This window comes from Ranitomeya variabilis, chromosome 8, assembly GCF_051348905.1.
Source record: "Ranitomeya variabilis isolate aRanVar5 chromosome 8, aRanVar5.hap1, whole genome shotgun sequence".
Lineage (NCBI taxonomy): Eukaryota > Metazoa > Chordata > Amphibia > Anura > Dendrobatidae > Ranitomeya > Ranitomeya variabilis.
This window is the reverse complement of record NC_135239.1, coordinates 83,687,267-83,707,639: the sequence shown is the minus strand read 5'-3', so window position 1 is coordinate 83,707,639 and position 20,373 is coordinate 83,687,267. Positions and strand designations below refer to the sequence as shown.

At 41.3% G+C, this 20,373-nt stretch overlaps 1 protein-coding gene across 7 annotated transcripts in view; it reads right to left on the bottom strand.

Moving 5' to 3' along the window:
- Positions 1-11,683: 11,683 nt before the first annotated feature.
- Positions 11,684-20,373, bottom strand: part of LHX9 (LIM homeobox 9) — a 69,812-nt gene continuing 61,122 nt past the window's right edge. For 4 of the 7 annotated variants that reach the window (XM_077277974.1, XM_077277975.1, XM_077277977.1 and 1 more), the window contains one exon: positions 11,684-13,036. In XM_077277974.1, the coding sequence (XP_077134089.1) occupies positions 12,980-13,036 (57 nt within the window). In that variant the 3' untranslated portion in view covers positions 11,684-12,979. Of the gene's footprint in view, positions 13,037-13,660; positions 13,696-20,373 lie in introns of all 7 variants that reach the window. The other 3 variants (XM_077277971.1, XM_077277972.1, XM_077277973.1) reach the window with 1 other exon arrangement.

Sequence of the window (20,373 nt, the reverse complement as noted above, 5' to 3'; positions counted from 1 at the left end):
ACATCATCCGCATTACCTACAACCAGGTAAGCACTCACCTCTTCATAGAAACCCAACATGTTCGTTAGACACAACTTATTCTTCATGAATCCATGCTGGTTGTCAGTTATCATATTATTCTCTGCAATATATTTCTGCAGGTCATCTCTTATAATGCTCTCAAAAATTTTGCACACTACTGATGTAAGGCTTAGCGGATGGTAGTTGCCCGAATCCACCTTTTTACCTTTCTTGAATATTGGTACTAGTGCTAGCAGTTGCATAGCTACCGGGGGGGGGGGGGGGGGGGTGCAGAGGGTGCGAGTGTCCTGTGCCCAGAGGTCAGAGGGGGCCCACCCGGAGCTACACTACTGTAACTGTATCGGTGCATGCAGCACGCCGACACAGTTACATTCTGCAGCAGAGCAGGGAGAATCGATCTCCCTGCTCTGGCGCCCGGCCGCTATGTGGCCCCAGAGCAGGTGGGGGGGCGGTGCCAGCAGTGGGCTCCCTGCCAGGTCAGCTGTATCCGCATTTAGCTGCTACAGCTGACTGCATTGAAGAAAAAAGGAGTGCGCAGTGCTCCTTCTCCCATCACCCCGTCAGCATCTGACGTCACCGACGCCGGCACTGACAGTGGGTGCGGTGACATCACCACCCGGCACCCGATGTCAGGAGATGAGCGGGAGCTCGGAGCACTGCTGGAACAAGGAGGAAGAGAGGTATTTATTTATTGTTTAGTTTATGGGGGCTGCCTTATAATACAGGATCTGCTTATGGGAGTGCTGCCTTATACTACAGGATCTGCCTATGGGGTGCTGCCTTATACTACAGGACCTGCCTATGGGGGTGCTGCCTTATACTACAGGATCTGCCTATGAGGTGCTGTCTTATAATACAGGGTTTGCCTATGGAGGTGCTGCCTTATACTACAGGATCTGCCTACGGGGTGCTGACTTATACTACAGGGTCTGCCTATGGGGGTGCTGCCCTATACTACGGCATCTGCCTATGGGGGGGCTGTGTTATGATCCTTAGTGGTTGAGGATCACAAATTACTCCAGCTAAGTAACAAACATAGGACAAGCTCTAGGGAGGTGGCAAACTGGACTGACCGCAAATCTGAACCTATCCAAACACACTAGAAGTAGCCGGTGAACATGCCTAAAATCCTAGATGTCTCGAGCCAGCCTGAGGAACTAACTACCCCTAGAGAGAGCGAAAGACCTCACTTGCCTCCAGAGAAATAATCCCCAAAGATATAGAAGCCCCCAACAAATAATAACGGTTAGGTAAGAGGAAGGCACATACACAGGGGTGAAAGCAGATTCAGCAAATGAGGCCCACTAATATTAGATAGCAGAAAATAGAAAAGGGGTCTGTGCGGTCAGTAAAAAACCCTTACAAAATATCCACACTGAGATTTCCAGAACCCCTGCACCAACTAACGGTGTGGGGGGAGAAACTCAGTCCCCTAGAGCAACCAGCAAGCGAGGAAATCACATTTTAGCAAGCTGGACAAGAAACATGATGAATGCTGATAATCAAAAAAAGAACAAACAAAAACTTAGCTTGTCTTGGAGAGACTGGGAGCAAGGTAGTCACAAGGAATCTGAAGAGCACTGAATACATTGATAGCAGGCAAGGAACTGAGTATCCAGGTGAGCTAAATAGGAAACCAGCCAAGGATAACGAACCAGCTGATGCTGCCAACCTGCAGAAAGACAACACTACACAGTACCGCTTGTGACCACTAGAGGGAGCCCAAAAATAGAGTTCACAACAGTGCTGCCTTATACTACAGGATCTGCCTATGGGGGTGCTATCTTATACTACTGCATCTGCCTATGGGGTGCTGCCTTATAATACAGGATCTGCTTATGGGGGTGCTGCCTTATATTACAGGGTCTGCCTATGGGGTGCTGCCTTATACTACAGGATCTGCCTATGGGGGTGCTGCCTTATTCAACAGGGTCTGCCTTTGGGGTGCTGTCTTATACTACAGGATCTGCCTATGGGGTGCTGCCTTATACTACAGGGTCTGCCTATGGGGTGCTGCCTTTTGCTACAGGGTCTGCCTATGGGGTATGGGGTGCTGCCTTTTACTTCAGAGTCTGCCTATGGGGTGCTGCCTTATACTACAGGGTCTGCCTATGGTGGTGCTGCCTTATACTACAGGATCTGCCTATGAGGTGTTGCCTTATACTACAGGGTCTGCCTATGGGGTGCTGCCTTTTACTACAGGGTCTGCCTTTGGGGTGCTGCCTTTTACTTCAGGGTTTGCCTATGGGGTGCTGCCTTATACTACAGGGTCTGCCTATGGGGTGCTGCCTTATACAGGGTCTGCTTATAGGCGTACTGTCTTATACTACAGGATCTGCCTATGGGGGTGCTGCCTTTTACTACAGGGTCTGCCTATGGGGTATGGGGTGCTGCCTTTTACTTCAGGGTCTGCCTATGGGGTGCTGCCTTTTACTACAGGATCTACCTATGGGGGTACTGCCTTATACTGCAGGATCTGCCTATGGGGTGCTGCCTTATAGTACAGGGTCTGCCTATGGGGGTGCTGCCTTATACTACAGGTTCTGCCTATGGGGTGCTGCCTTATACTACAGGGTCTGCCTATGGGGGTGCTGCCTTATACTTCAGGATGTCTATGGGGTGCTGCCTTATACTACAGGATCTGCCTATGGGGGTGCTGCCTTATATAACAGTGTCTGTCTATGGGGTGTTGCCTTATGCTACCGGGTCTGCCTATGGGGTGCTGTCATATACTACAGGGTCTGCCTATGGGGTGCTGCCTTATATTACAGGGTCTGCCTATGGGGTGCTGCCTTATACTACAGGATCTGCCTATGGGGGTGCTGCCTTACTCTACAGGGTCTGCCTTTTGGGTGCTGTCTTATACTACAGGATCTGCCTATGGGGTGCTGCCTTATATTACAGTGTCTGTCTCTGGGGTGTTGTCTTATGCTACAGGGTCTGCCTATGGGGTGCTGTCATATACTGCAGGGTCTGCCTATGGGGTGCTGCCTTATACTACAGGGTCTGCCTATGGGGTGCTGCCTTTTACTACTGGGTCTGCCTATGGGGTGCTGCCTTATACTACAGGGTATGCCTATGGGGTGCTGCCTTATAATACATGGTCTGCCTATATGGTGCTGTCTTTTATTACAGGGCCTGTCTATGGGGTGCTGTCTTATACTACAGTTTCTGCCTATGGGGTGCTGCCTTATACTAGAGTCTGCCTATGGGGTGCTGCCTTATACTAGAGTCTGCCTATGGGGTGCTGTCTTATACTACAGGGTCTGTCTATCTGAGTGCTGCCTTGTGCTATAGAGTCTACCTATGGGTGCTTCCTTGTGCTATAGAGTCTGCCTATGGGGAGTGCATTATGCTATATTGAGGACTATTTGGTGCATTACACTATATAGAGGCCATCTAGTGGGCCATCATACAGTGTGGGCAGCATTGGACTGGAGTAGTTTGGGCCCACCAGAGAAAATCATTCTAAGGGCCCACCATGCTTAAGGGGTACTAGCTGCAGAGTGTTCCCTCTTTCACTGGATCCTGCATAAAAAAAACGGTCCATCGGGCAGAGAAACGTCGGAAAATCGGTCAGCGACGCATCCTGCGCTGCCCGTCACTGGCCACAATGGAAGCCTATGGGCGCAGGATGCATCGCTGCCTGTGAAAAGCAGGAATCCAGCAACTGGTCCCGTCTTTTCAAAGAGAGCATGCGTGGAAGAATTTCCCATCGGGGAAATTCTCTCTCGCTCGCTCTCTCTCTCTTTTTACTATTGATGCTGCCTATGCAGCATCAATAGTAACAAGATATGTTAAAAATAATTAAAAAAATAAAAAATCGCAGTATTCTCACCTACCGGCGTTCACCAATGCTCCCGGCAGCTAGTGTTCCTAGTAATACATTGCGACTTCTCGCGAGATTTCGCAATGTATTACTAGGAACGTTAGCTGCCGGGAGCATCGCTGCTCGGGAACGCCGGTAGGTGAGAACACTGCGATTTTTTTTTACCTGGTTTGTGTTTTGTATGCATTTTCGCAGTGGAAAACCGCTGCGAAGACGCATACACAACAGGTGCACATAGCCTCGACGGGTCCGTCAGAAAGACGGGCCCAGTGCACACGTTTTCCACAATCTGCACAGGATCCGTCATTTCAACGTCTTGACGGATCCTGTGCAGATTTTGAAGATGGAAGTGTGAAAGTAGCCTTAGTTTCCATCTAGTTAAGCACCCTTATCAGCAGCAGATAATTTTGTGTAAACAAGACAAGTGCTGCCTAGAACAATGATATTCTATAAGCACAGAAAGATTTTATTATTTAGACATGTGCCACATACACACAATAGACACGACACATACACACCAGTCACATGCTAGACACAGGATACATACATGTGACACACACACCAGTCACACGCTAGCCACATGACACACTCACGAACCATACATACACCAGTCAAACACTAGACACAGGATTAGAGATGAGCGGACCCCTAGATGTTCGGGTCCGGCCGAACAGTTAAAAATGAGTCCAGGTTCGGGTACCAGAACAGTACCTGGACCCTATTCATTTGAATGGGGGGCCAATACATCCAGTGTTTACCACTCTGTCAGATGCAAGACAGAGCGGCAAACACTGCTTCTGATCGGCGGTAAAATCATTACCGCCAGTCAGACAGCTGATGTTCACACGCTGTCAAATGATGCGAGCCCGCAGTTGTGATCGGAGGTATAAAGTTTACCTCTGGTCACTGGGGTCAGCTAACCTCATCGAGGTTATGGCAAGTCATTGAGGCTATGTTCCCAGGCAGGCCAATGAACTACGGTGACCTTGGTGAGATCCCCGCTAGCGCAGTGAGAAAGTCCCATGGTGCAGAGGCAGTGAACTCACCAATGGGCTTTTTCTCACTCCCCCCTCTTCTCCACACAGCCCCAAATCACCTCTTTTTCCACAAAGCTCATTATCCCCCCTTTTCCACACAGCCCCCTCATCACCCCCCCTTTTCCAAAAAGCTCATCATCCCTCCTTCTCCACAGCGCCTTCAGCATCCCTCCTTCTCCACACAGCCCCTCATCATCCCTCCTTCTCCACACAGCCCCGTCATCATCCCTCCTTCTCCACACAGCCCCCTCATCATCCCCCCTTCATCACACAGCCCCTCATCATCTCTCCTGCTCCACACAGCCCCTCATCATCCCTCCTTCTCCACACAGCCCCCTCATCATCTCTCCTTCTCCACACAGCCCCCTCATCATCCCTCCTTCTCCACACAGCCCCCTCATCATCCCTCCTTTTCCACACAGCCCCCTCATCATCCCTCCTTCTCCACACAGCCCCCTCATCATCCCTCCTTCTCCACAGCCCCTTCAGCATCCCTCCTTCTCCACACAGCCCCTCGTCATCCCTCCTTCTCCACACAGCCCCCTCATCATCCCTCCTTCTCCACACAGCCCCCTCATCACCCCCCCTTTTCCAAAAAGCTCATCATCCCTCCTTCTCCACAGCGCCTTCAGCATCCCTCCTTCTCCACACAGCCCCTCATCATCCCTCCTTCTCCACACAGCCCCGTCATCATCCCTCCTTCTCCACACAGCCCCCTCATCATCCCCCCTTCATCACACAGCCCCTCATCATCTCTCCTGCTCCACACAGCCCCTCATTATCCCTCCTTCTCCACACAGCCCCTCGTCATCCCTCCTTCTCCACACAGCCCCCTCATCATCCCTCCTTCTCCACACAGCCCCCTCAGCATCCTTCCTTTTCCACACAGCCGCCTCATCATCCCTCCTTTTCCACACAGCCCCCTCATCATCCCTCCTTCTCCACACAGCCCCCTCATCATCCCTCCTTCCCCACAGCCCCTTCAGCATCCCTCCTTCTCCACACAGCCCCCTCAGCATCCGTCCTTCTCCACACAGCCCCTCATCATATCTCTGAACAAATCTCCCCATATCTCCGACCATAAACTCTAGTCTTACCAATACCTTCATCTCTCCTTCACAATTGTACTTTCCTCATCCATTCGCCTGCAAGAATTCTTGCCCCAACTCGTCCGATTATCCCCTAGATTCAGAACTTTCATGCTGAACTTGAAAACCCATCTGTTCAGAACAGCTTACAGCCTGCAAGGACCCCGCTGCTACCTCACCACTACCATAGCTGCCGCCTCAGCAACACCGAAGCTCTGCAACCGATTGCCTCCTTACCCATTATCCCGTAAAAAATTAGCCCACAAGGGTAGGGTCATCTCCCTTCTGTACCTGCGTGTCACTATTAGTCTGTTTATTGTAATTTCTATTTGTGTTTTGTATGTAATCCCTCATGTATAGCACCATGGAATCAATGGTGCTCTAAAAATAAATAATAATACTTCTCCGTGTGATCTACCACCCAGTCTTCATCCCTTCCCTCCTTGCCGGTCTGCAAACAGCAGAAAACCACAGCAGTTAGAACCTGTGTTTCGTCATCATCATCAGAGATATGCTGCAGTGATCCGCTACATGCAGGTACGGACTGGGCTGAAATTCAGTCCTGGCATTTGAAATCACACAGGCCCATGAACCAGATGGGATATATTGCTAATATTACCCTGGATGGAGGAAAGAAAGATTTTCTACAAGATCAATATTTCTAATGATACCCGTGGCCTGCTGGGGTAAGTGATGGAGTCAGCAACTTTGTGCTCCATCACAACTCTTAACAGTATTGGTATCTAACGAACACCGATTCTGTTAACAACGTAGCAGACAAGGCAGCTCATGATCAGACAGGCCCTTCTGGCATTTGCCAGAATTGCCAGATGGCCAGTCCGGCCCTGGCTACATGTTCTTAGTATGGGGGGAGGCCAATATCCATGGTTCGTTCCTAGGCTATTAATATCAACCCACAGCTGTCTCATTTAGCCTTTGCTAGTCATTTTCTTCTGGTGCTCTCCCCTATAATAACCAGTAAAGGCTAAGGAAACAGCTGTGAGCTGGTAGTAATAGCCTTGGAACCTTTATCTCTTTTGGCCTCTTCCCAGAATATTAACATCAGCTCCCAGCTGTCAGCTTTCCCGCAGCTAGTTATGAAAATTACAGGCGACCCCACGCCATTTTTTTCCATTTTTTAAATTTATTAACTAGTATTGTAAAATGCACACCCAATGCAACCTTAGTTCAGAGCCTACAGGCTTTCCAACAGCTGGAAACTCAAGTAACTTTAACGTGTTTCCCATGATGTTTCCGGGCTTCACAGCTGACAGGAGACTTGGCGGCTGTGAACTCTGATAACCTTTATCTGAGTTCACAGCCATCAGGTCTCACAATAGTGCAAGTGCCGAACTTATGAATGCTGGAGTACTGAGTGCCAGAATTGTGGTCTTTCATCAGTCCAGCAATAGCATTGCGCAGCATGAGAACCTGCTGCTATGAACTCAGGTGAGATTACCTTACTGATGTCACTTCAGTTTCCAGGAGCCAGCCATTTCTCGCAGAGAACAGCGTAATAACCTGCGGTTGCTTTAGCTCCAGTGTAATGTAGTGTAAATAAATAGTTTAAGAAAAAACAGAGTGGGTCCCCTCCATTTTTGATAACCAGCCAAGCTAAAGCAGACAGCTGTGGGCTGCATCCCTCAACTGCCAGCTTTATCTTGGCTTGTTATAAAAAATAGAGACATAATCTGCTGTTCATAAACACTACATTGTAGTAGGGTTCAGTTTGAATGAGAATTGGATTTCTTTGTGGTTGATTTTTACCCTTTTCCTAAAAATAAGATTTAAGATTTTTCTTTCTTTTTTTCTAATACAAGGTGCAGCTTTCTTAGACTTTATGAATGAGTTGTGATAAGTTGATGCTTTTATTTTTTAACCCCTTACCGACATCGGGCGTAATAGTACGCCGATGTCGTTATCCCTTGCTTTGATGTGGGTTCCGGCGGTGAGCCCACATCTTTTCTAGGACATGTCAGCTTTTAGAACAGCTGGCATATGTTCGCAATAGCCACGTGTGGAATTGCGATCCACCCACGGCTATTAACTAGTTAAATGCTTCTGTCAAACTCTAACAGCGGCATTTAAATTGCGCTTCTGGACGGAAATACGTGCACAGATGGACAAGCACGTGAACGGGGGTCATCGTTTCGTCAGCATGACAACAAGAGGTCACCTTGAGACCTCTATGCTTGACAGTGCCGGATTGCTATGAGCGCCACCCAGTGGTCGGCACTCATAGCAAGTCAGTATATCTGATACATAGAGGCCATCTGAACATCGCCTCTATGTAGCAGAGCCAATCGGGCTATTGCAGCTTCTAGTCTCCAATGGAGACTATTGAAGCATTCCAAAAGTTAAAGAAAAATGTTTTTAAAAATATTAAAAAACTAAAAAAATTAAATAAAAATTGCAATTCATTTTTATAAGATAAATCTTCTTTGTGCTTTTTCTGGCCACTTTTCTCTCAAGGTTAGAGAAATTAGTGACACAGACAGGATTTTCATGCTATTTTTCTAGCACATGGTACTTATAGATCACACCACTTTTGATTAAATAAAATTCTACAGGCTTCAGAGCTGAAATAATTTTGAATTACTTAGATAGCTTGCTGTAGTGATTTGTGTATGGAATTATAGTCTTACCACCAGGCTGTAACTTACCTCCTCATTACATTCCAACCAATATCATGTTTTAGTCTTGACGGCCATTGCACTGTTTGTGATACAGATCTATTGTTAATGACACCTGTGTGGTGCCTGTAGTCAATCTACTGTTCAGTTTCATTTTGAACCTTGACCTTTGATACGTAATTTGTACTTTAATTGTTCCTGATCATTGTCCTCTCATCATCTTGTCTCATGTTTGCCTATGTCTGTGTTACTGGTCTTCTTCCTGGTGGTTCTTTTTGGCCGTGTTTAAGAATCTTATACTGCTAGACCTGTGTTCACTTTCTGAATACAATTCTGTCTCTCCCATGTTAAGTTGATTTTGTTGACCATTGACAAAAAGACTACATTTCTACAGTTCTTATTTTTGTTACCAGCAACCATCATTGTATTAAAGGGTTGTTCTGTAAAAACAACCAACTTTTCAATTTACATATTATTTAAAACCTTCTCTGTTCTCAAGTACTGAGAGACTTTTAATTTTATAGTTTAATGCTTATTTTCGAGGTTACCAACCACTGCTACAGTCGTTCAGTGATGGTTGGTCTCCTAAGCAAGAAGCAAAGTGCTGATAAGGTCTTTACAATAGAACATTTAAACCCCGTTCTGAAGTTATGCAGATGTCTGGATTCGCGTGGCTTCAGTGTCTCTGCTTCTGCTTGTAGTTTAGGAGAGCTCACAGTTCAGACCACTGGCACAACCATACCACTGGTCTAAACTGTCAATTAGGAGTACACTGCCCTCCATGACCCCCAACTAAATAGGAAGGTGGCGTGCAGGAGAATAGTGTGCTGCTGAGAGCAAATGATGAGACAACCCCCTTAACAGGGAATCTGTCAGTACAGAATAACTATTCAAACCAAGTACAGGAGCTTGATCCACCTTTGGTTTGGTCAAACATTTAAGTGCACCTTCCTACCTACTTGTTTTCCATCTACCATATATCTGCCCTTCTCTAGCTCTATAAAGCCAGAGCTGTCAATAAAAAAGAGGAGTGGAGATAGATGGAAAACAAGTAGCTGGAAAGGAACAGAGTCTCCCATTCTTAACAAATTGTCCAGAGATTTAAAGGGCTTTTCCTACTAAATCACATATACAGTTGTGTGAAAAAGTGTTTGCCCCCTTTATGATTTCCTATTCATTTGCATGTTTATCACACTTAAATGTTTCAGATCACAAAAAAAAAATTAAACAGAGATAACACAAGTAAACACAAAATGCAGTTTTCAAATGAAGTTCTTTATTATTAAGGGAAAAAGAAATTCAAACCTACAGGGCTATGTGTGAAAAATTGAGTGCCCCACTCCCACCCACATAAATTAACTGTGGTTTATCACATCTTTGGGAAGCCGAGTTCACATTTCCTAGCCACACCACGCAGGCCTGATTACTGCCACACCTGTTCTCAATCAAGAAATCACTTAAATAGGACCTGCCTGAAAAAGTGAAGCAGAGCAAAAGATCTTCAAAAGCTAAATATTATGCTGTGATTCAAAGAAATTCTGGAACAAATGAGAAGCAAAGTAATTGAGATCTATCAGTCTGGAAACTGTTATAAAGCCATTTCTCAGGCTTTGGGACTCCAGCAAACCACAATGAGAGCCATAAATTGTGAAAATATGGAACAGTGGTGAACCTTCCCAGGAGTGCCTGGCCAACCAAAATTACCCCAAAACCGCAGCAACGACTCATCCAAGATGTCACAAAAGACCCCACAACAACTTCCAAAGTACTGCAGGACTCACTTGCCTCAGTTAAGGTCAGTGTTCATGACTCCATCATAAGAAACAGACTGGGCAAAAATGACCTGCATGGCAGAGTTCCAAGAAGAAAATCACTACTGTGCAATAACAACATAAAGGCTCGTCTCATTTTTGCCAGAAAACATCTTGATGATTCCCAAGAATTTGGGGAGAATACTCTGTGGACTAACAAGACAAAAGTTTAACTTTTTGGAAGGTGTATGTCCCATTATATCTGGCATAGAAGTAACAGAATTTCAGAAAAGGAAAATCATAATAACTGTTAAAATATGGTGGTGGCAGTGTGATGACTCGGGTTGTTTTGCTGCTTCGGGACCTGGAAGACTTGCTGTGATAAATGGAACTATGAATTCTGCTGTCTCCCAAAAAATCCTGGAGGAGAATGTCCGGCCATCTGTTCATCACCTCAAACTGAAGCATACTTGGGTTCTGGAGCAGGAAAATTGTCCAAAACACACCAGCAACTCCACCTCCGAATGGCTTAAGAAAAACAAACCTAACACTTTGGAGTGACTTAGTCAAAGTCCTGACCTTAATGGAATTGAGATGCTGTGGCATGACCTTAAAAAGGCTGTTCATGCTTAGAAACCCTCCATTGGTGCTGAATTACAGCAATTCTGTAAAGAATGGGCCAAAATTCCTCCAGTGCATTGTAAAAGACTCATTGCCAGTTATCGCAAACACTTGATTGAAGTTCCTGCTGCTAAGGGTGGCCCAACCAGTTATTAGGTTTAGAGGGAAATCCTTTTTCACACAGAGCCCTGTAGGTTTGGATTACTTTCTCCCTTAATAATAAAGACCTTCATTTAAAAACTGTATTTTGTCGTTACTTGTGTTATCTTTGTCTAATATTTAAATTTCTTTGGTGATCTGAAATATGTAAGTGTGACAAACATGCAAAAGAATAGGAAATCAGAAAGTGGGCAAACACTTTTTCACAAAACTGTAGGTGACACATGATTGTTATCTTGAGACCTGGACCCCTCCATTGCTTATATCACTATACATTGTGATCATACATTTATAACAGATTCCATTCATAGGATAGATGACATATGAATGATCATAATGTATGAGGATAGATTAGAAATGTATGTGACCACCAGAAATGTGGGCTCTGTAAGCATGATGTACATATATAAAAATAATACACATACAGTAGAATGCTTCTTTTAGGTCACTTTGACATGTGCTGAATTACATTCTTTAAGAACTGATGAAATTCTTATGGAGTTTTAAAACATTTGAAAATAAATTTACATACTTGATCCGGTGGCAGGTTTTGTACTTCATTTTAGTTACAAGAAGTTCTGATATCAGTTTCACATATGTACATTAAATGTCAACTATACATTGAAAATATAAATCCAAAATTAGAAATAAACAGTGAAATCACAACTTAATTATGAATTGTTTTTATAAACACTATGTATCTGCATTGAATTTATTTATGGAAAAAAGGTATTTATTTTACAGCAAACAACAAGTAAAGTTATTCACACAAATAGAGAACAAGTGTATTAAAACCTCATGCAGATTTTTTCTGTTTTTATTTTTATTTTTTGTTCTTAGAGTCATCCCATGTAGTGTGCTTTAATTTGTTCCTTAAGCCAAGTTCTCTTCTCCTGGTAAATATATACAACTTAAAATTTCTCTTTATGTTTCATGCCACGTTCAGTATTTGGTCAGTATTTCATATCAGTATTTGTAAGCCAAAACCAGGAGTGGAACGTGTTTCTATTATATTTTTCCACTGATTGTTTCACTCCTGATTTTAGCTTACAGATACTGATGCAAAATACTGACCAAATACTGAACGTGTGAATGTGGTCTTAGATGGGTTTCTTTTTGCATCAATTTGTTCTTAAAGCTGAAGTTCTTGAATGAATCTAAGCTGATCCTTTTTTTCATTCACAATATTTCTAAATATTTACTCAAATAAACCAATTATTATCAGTGTGTAGGTTTTTGTTTTTTAATTAATTGTAGTTTTTTAATTAATTGTAATCTAGTTTTCTTAAGCTTGTTTTAGTAATTTTCTCATAATTAAAATTAAAATAAAAAAAGTAAATTACAAATTTGCTACATGGGACTGACCCTAACAGGAAAAACAATACTAATGAAAAGTTAAAAGACATAAATGATACATAATTCACATTTTTTAAGAATACATTTCTGCAAGCATGTTATAAATTGTTTCTTTTTACATTTATGTTAACAATTTTATTGTGCTTAAAATCAGGCAAGTCATCTATAAACTTTGCATTCAAACTGTATAAGATTCATTAATGCCAGGTTGCTCCATTGTGTATATACATATTTGATGTTATAGAGAAATCTCTAAATCTTGAACTGATAAACTGTTATGCCTTCCATATCTAAACTTTAGCACAACATTAGAATTATCAGCCAATTATGCATATGAAAAAAAAAACAATTTCCAACATTCCAAAAAAATGACAAATGTTTTATTTATATATGTATAGTGGTTTTTTTTAGTTTTTGGCTAATTTTGTCTTTGTCTTCACTGCAGTAGGTTTTCCGATCAAACTTTTCCCCTTCTTTAAATACTTTAGGGAATTTTCAAACGCCGGGTTGTATGGCTGTTAAACCCCGAACATTGTTCTCCCTGAAAAAAATCATAGCAAAAATGTATTAAACTACAGAGCAACCTGGCACTAACGGGGTAAGCAATTACTTTAATGGTGATTTGATTATTTTTATTTTATATATATATATATATTTCTTCTGTTTAAGAGGAACTAAACCCAAAAATATTAAACTGCCTAATTTAATGTGAAGTTCCACTTTAGAGCTCTTTTAGTAAAAATATAATGAATAATGGAATGGCTCCCATTATCTGCAGGAGCAATCGTAGTCTGCTGCAGGGCTACTAGGTTGATTGAGATCGTACATAGCCTCCCTGCCTGTCAGCAGGCTACAGACCGTGAGTTACAGAAATGTGAAGCCTATGAGTGGGCCGCAGACTCTCGTACCTCAGTCTGTAACCAGCTGACATATAGGCTAGGGGGTTGCAGGGTACTTGAATTTTTCCAGGTAATCCTGCAGTGTTCTCAACAGCAGGCGCAACAATGACGATGATGATGATGACATTAGATTGTATGTTACTTTTAATAACAAGTTTTTTTTATTGCGAAGATAAATGAAATTAGAAAAATTGCAAATCATCTGTTTCTATATTTGAAAAAACAATTAATTAATGTATGTAGCTCCTATGCAAAATTATACAAACCTTATATGTAGGCCGATCATGTAGTCATTTGTAGCCTGCAGAAGAGGAGGCTTTTTTTATTATAGAGGCACTTGAGCAATAAGAAAAAATGGATGCAAATTCAACAATTTTTTAAAGCATTAAGCAAAATAGGTCCAAAATGGTGTCACACGTTACAGCTTCAATGACAACTTATCTGTTTCCATATATGATAAAAGACTGGTAAGTATAGTGATAAATGATTGGTATATGCTAACATTCTGCAGCTGACTGTAACATTCCATTATGATTTTGTTGTATTTATCTATTAGATCTATATAAAATCTAAGCATGTGGCGAAGGACATCAACCTAAATATGTTTCTGAAAATAGGTCAATTTCCAACTAGCCTAAGCTGTCAATTTTCTTGTATATAATATATTTAGAGAAAGTTCTAAGAGTATAGTAAAAAATTATTTTAAATGGTAAATATGTAATTTTACTCCTCATTTGGTCAGGTGATTTTATATGGGTTTAGTTCCTCTGAAAAGCACAATTACAATTGACAATTAGAAGAGAATATGTAATCTGGAAATGGGTAAAATGTATCAATATGGCTTCATAGAAAATGACACAAAATGTTATTTTTAACTTATGGCAAAAAAAAAATGCCTAAAATTTATACAGCAACCCTTTATATCACCATCTTCCAAGGCACGACTCCATATACCAGGTTCCAGCCAATGGCTTTCTGCTTGTGCTTGAAGGCATTTTCCAGAATAAATTATATTTTCAACAAGGCCCTAAGAAGTATCAGGCAGGTAGTTGCCACCTACCTGCCTGTTGTGCCCGCTGCCGATTTTTGCCATTGCAGAATGGTCACAGACTGCTGCTGCCAGTGATTCAGCAGCTTCCGCTGATTTCACATCGACAGAGCAGCGGCTTCTCTTCCACTCCGCTCTGTTGATGGGGTGTGACTGCTGAAGTCATGCTGATTGACAGCTTGCTCTCCATTGCCTAATTGCAGGGAGCCAGCTGTCAATCAGCAAGTCATCAGTGGTCACGCCCCAAAGACAGAGCAGCCAGGAGGAAGAAGAAAAGCTACTCTGTTGATGTGGAGCAGCTGAAACAGTGGAAGAAGCAGTCAATGACCGCTCTCTGCCGGCGCCAGGTAGAACAGGCAGGTAGTTTGCAATTAGCTACCTGTTAGCATTTAAGCCCATAGTAAAAACAAAATAGTCCTGAATACACCCTTTAATGATTAAAATTATGAGATACTCATGCAACAACCAATTCTCTCAACTATATGATTTTTTAACTATCAAAAAGTACATAAATATAAATAAAACACAGATATTTCCCATGCAGTATGATGAACTAATATCCACCCATTTTTAGAACAAACTACATTTGCCAGGCTTTGTTTTTTTCCCTAGAAGTTAAAAAAGTAAGCTAAAAAGTAGGGGGGGGGGGGGGGTAATAAAAATAAGCAGTAAAAATGTGAAATGGTCATATGTTAATTACAGTTACCTTTTGGCTGTTTTAAGAAAAGTTCTGAAAGCAAAGAGCAGATTGCAAAACAAGCTATGAATAAAAGTCCACTAAATACAAATCGTTTATTGACACAAATTTAATCAGATTTCACAAAGGTTTGGTCCATAAATATTCAAAGGGAATCATTTTATACAATGCATTTCTCAATCAACAAAAAATAAAACATGGACATTTGTTCTCTACTACATACTGTACTGAAACACGAAGATGTATATATAAGATCGTTATTTTTAGCCAACTGACCAGCTGAACTGAAAGTCAACTCTCTCCTGTAACAGATCATTGAAAAGTTTGACTTTATATGGTTTTTTTAAATTATTACTCAGAAATAAGAATTAACGGTACAAAACTATTGAGCTGTCAAAAAGGAAACATTTTAACAAACAACACAAAGTCATCCTGATTTTCACAAAGTACTATAAAGTACAGTAAGGCACTTGTAGAACTGAGATACAACCCCGTATAAAGGAGCTTAATTCATCTTTATAAAGGCAGGATATACAGACCGGGGTGAATATGGAGCCTGAAAATCAACAGATATGTATGTACAGAATGTTACCAATAGTTTAATTATTTGTTAAATGGAGACAGCCATCTTTGATTTGTAATGTTTTTCAATGCACAAACTGGGCCCATTCAATCGTGCAATACATTATTGATTGTTTTGCTACTAGGCAAAATGTAAATGTAACCATTCATTCCTTAAATGTTTCATACTTGTATCGAGTACAGAATACGATCATCCAAAATTTAGCTTGACGTTTTAATATTGTTGAACCATTTAAAATAATAACAATACGATGCTTGTTGAAAGATTGATGTAGGATTAATATTGTACCCTGAGAAGTTTGATAATCTGGAAATTAAACCTAAATGAATGAACATATCATCCTTAAGCAAACTTAACAAAATATTGTTTACTTGAAATTTTGGATCAAAAGCCCTTAACGAATTTAATACATCGCTTAAAGTAATGTGAAACTTTATGCTTCTGGCAATAGGTATTGTTTAGGGAATGTTAGCTTTTATAATCCTCTGAAGGGAAAAAATAAAAATCCTCATCAAAATCACAGTGGATGTTTATGTTGGAAGTTGTTTTTTTTTTTCTACGACAATTAGTGAAGTGCAACATTAGTAAACTCTTTAATTGCAGTTTTCCGTTCCAGTGCAGTTTTAGAGCTTGCTGGCTTGTTGTGGCGTTGTGCCTATTAACATTTATTTTTTGTTTAATTTTTGTCTTTTAAAAAGTCATTAGTTAGGTAATACTTGGAAATTTTTTAAAAAGTATTAATTACCCATAGAAGCCACTGTTGCTCCAGATTCAACTCTACGCTACGCTCTGCCGATGAGAGAAAGCTGCAGCCATGCCACCTTTTCTACAACCCATCACTACTGCAGTCATTCACTGGCCTCAGTGGTCTTACCAAGGTAGAGGGCACAAGACCATTAAAGCCAGTTATTGACTTTAGTCACCACATATTGCAGAGAGGACATCACCGCTTCTGTACCGAGCAGTATAGGAGTGGCTCTGGAGCAGTAAGGGCTTCAATGGGAAAGTAATGCTTAGTTTATTACTTTTAAGTATTACTCACTCATGTCACATTTCTTTTATAAAAGACAACTTTTTATAAGCTGTATATCACATGTCCTTAAAAAACATCCCAGCAAAATCAGCTAAAAGTACATAAAATACACTATGTATTTTGGGCTTTTTTAGTATGCGAAAACATAAAAATACATTGTTATTTTACTCGGTATAATACCTGAGCATTTAATGTACAGATGGAGGACAAGATACACATACATGAAAAAATGTACGCCAGTATTTTACCTTAAAAATCTTTGAAAAGTTGCATAATTTTGGAGCAACTGTTGACTTTGCTAAACTTACGCAACCTTTAAAATTCTCACTCCTTTTTCACTCAGCGCCTACAAAAATGGGTGGAGCTGGGGAGAGATGGGCATGGTGACCACTGCTGGTCAAATTCTGGACGAGCGGTGGCATTTGCTACGCCAAAAATTTTACTCCTGCTGGGGCAATAGTAGGATTTGTGGCAAGGTGCACACAGAGGTGTACGCCATGAAGAGGCTTCGTGAATCAGGAGCGTCCGACTCCAGCTCATCTCCTCATGAACACCGGTGTGAACAATGCTGTTCTTGATAAATTTGGCCCAATGTTTTAAAACAGTACAATGCCTAAGTATCTATGCCAAAGCTGTTTAAGGGATGTAAATTAGAATTTTCATGTCACAATGACCATGTAACACCTTATAAAAATGAAGTAATGACGTATCTGCAACAATTGTATTACAAATTTGAAATGGCCACTCCAAAAAGCACTATTTATTCTCACTACTATGTTCATCCTCTTGTCCAGCATTGAGTTCCAGCAATGACTTATAACAGTTTGCGTTTTACTATGGAAAAAACTCAGCATCATTTCATAGTGCAGCATGTTAATTTACAGGATCTTCTTAACGTAAAACACTAATTTAATGTGCAAAAGCTTTATTAAATCAAGCAAAACATAGATTCAGAGCATGGTACACAATCATTGAATAAAAAAATAACATTCACCAATGTCAAAGGCATTTGCCTAAAATACACGATGTCAGATAATGGCAATGGATTTGTTACACCTATCAATCTCTTTTTATAAGTACTGTGTACCTTGTATGTTTAATACTACATTATTTTTATTGTATCCTGGATTAAATAGATTTTGCATATATCAACTTTTCCAAAGGAGACTCACATATTTTCACATTTTGCACTGATAAGAGCCAACAGGCCTGAAACAGCTTCATGGAAGTTGGAAAAAACATATTGACTTAAGTTTATACTTAGATTTTAATGATTATGAATTTGATTATAATAATTTAGGAAATAAATTGCGTTACTTATCTTGCCCTGATTCTGAATTACATTGGGCATTATAGCTAATAAATACATTGAGTTTTCTTGGCTGTAGTTGAAATCAGTCAAAAATCTTGTCGACAAACACAACTCTAAGGAGTTTCCTGTTTTCACAGAAAGTTGGGCAACAGGCAGGTAATACTTTGTGATTACAGAAAAGACATTACTTACCTGTTGCATCTTCTGAAGCTTTAGCGTCACCTTTTGTTGATTCTCTGGTCTTAATTTATAGGACTACAGAAGTGATGGCCTAATCTTTATTTTTGTGCCTTGTATATGTATATCTAGTATTGGAAGCCAAAGGCCATGATCCTCATGAAGATGCCCACAAAGAAGAATTGATGGTCACGCCTCCTTAACGAAAATACTAGATTTACAGGTGAACAGCAGAATATAGACCAGGTAAAATAATAACACAGTAATGGAAAGCCACTTTACCTGTTTGTGACCCAATTATTTGTGAAAATGGACAACCCTTTTATCTATCATATTTAGACAGTTCATTTTTCCCTACATGAGATTACAGCATGGTGTGGAATGTGCAAGTCAAGAAACTATTCTGGAAGATTTCAGCTTTGAAGCCATTTCAGTTTGGAATGAGTATACATACTGCAACTCACGGTCAGTACAAGATAAAAAATGCAATGTCTTAATGAAGTGACTTAGTGATACAGTGATCTGGATGTAATTTAGCAGTGGCATAATTTGCTATTTTGCCTCTAACTATTCCTGAAAGAGATAAGGAGCAAAAGACGTGTATGTTACAGATGAACAAATTTGTTGAAGTGGAATTGAGTTCTTCTCAAATTTTACAAAAATCTGTGTTCTCCAGAACAAATCTGGAAGGCATTTTTTCCCTACTATGGACCAATTAGCATCTGCATCATCATATTTTTGTCTTCTTCTTGATCAATGCGTTACTGTATGGGTTGAACTCAATTGACATTCTACTTTTCAACCTTAAAAACAATGAAACTATGAATTTTGCAATTTGTTCTGCTCAAATTTATTGAAACATTGGCCAGCTTGCTGTCATTCTGACTCATCTGTAGAGGGCCAACATATGGTTTAAAAAAATAATACTCAAATACTTACCGCTCACCTGTCCTGTCACCCCTGCAGCCCACTTTCTGCTCCTCTGCTTTTTTCCTTACCTTCTTCCATCGTGCACATATTCTTTGGCTTGCATCACTTTAGCCCAGTGTTCTCCAACTCCAGTCCTCAAGGTCCACCAACAGGTCATGTTTTCAGGATTTCCTTAGTATTGCCCAGGTGATAATTGCATCACCTGTGCAATACAAAAGAAATCCTGAAAACATGACCTGTTGGTGGGCCTTGAGGACTGGAGTTGGGGAACACTGCTCTACTCTACTGCTTCCAGTCGACTAGGTCTCTAATGTCCTTACACACATCATGATGCTCTGACATGCATCTCTTGCGTGGTTGACTAGGCCTCGGGCGATGCACGTAATCAATGAGCAGCATGGTGGCTCAGTGGTTAGCACTGTAGACTTGCAGTGCTGGGATCCTGCATTTAAATCCCACCAAAGACAACATCGGCAAGGAGTTTGTATCTTCTCCCTGTTTTTGCATAAGTTTCTTCCTGGTACTCCGGTTTCTTCCCACACTCCAAAGCAATGCTGACAGGGAAATTAGATTGTGAGCCAGAAGGAGGACTGTGATGATAATGTCTGTAAAGCACTGTGGAAATATTGGTGCTATATAAGTGAGTAAAATAAATAATGTCCCATGGTATGCAGGGACATCAGAGGCTCAGTCATCCTAGAGCGAGGCAGGCCAAAAAAGATGTGCATGTGTCAAAGGTGAAAAGAAGAGGTACGGAGGACAGGATGGCAGGCTGCAGAGGTGGCCGGACAGGTGAGCAGTAAGGTGACTATTCATTTTTTCTTTCCTTACATTCCACATTTATTATGCTCCGTTATCAGGAGAGACCCCAGAGCAAAATAAGGAACATTCAATTCAGATGGAATAACTCTGACTTAAATCAAATTTCCCTGATAAATTTTCGAGATTTGCCGCCTTGGAATCTTAGCAGCTCTCGTATGATTTACCAGGAACAATACCAATTTTGTCCATGAGTTTGTCTTATATATACTGATTGGGGCTGAACTGCGATACCAGACAACCGGTAGTCAAAGAGGTGATAGTGTTTTAAGAAAAAATAAGACCTTTTTTATTCTCGTACAACTAACTGTTTCAGGATATGTGAAAGACGGACTCTGTTATTATCTTCTGTTTTATTGTAACTTTATTTTGCAAGGAAG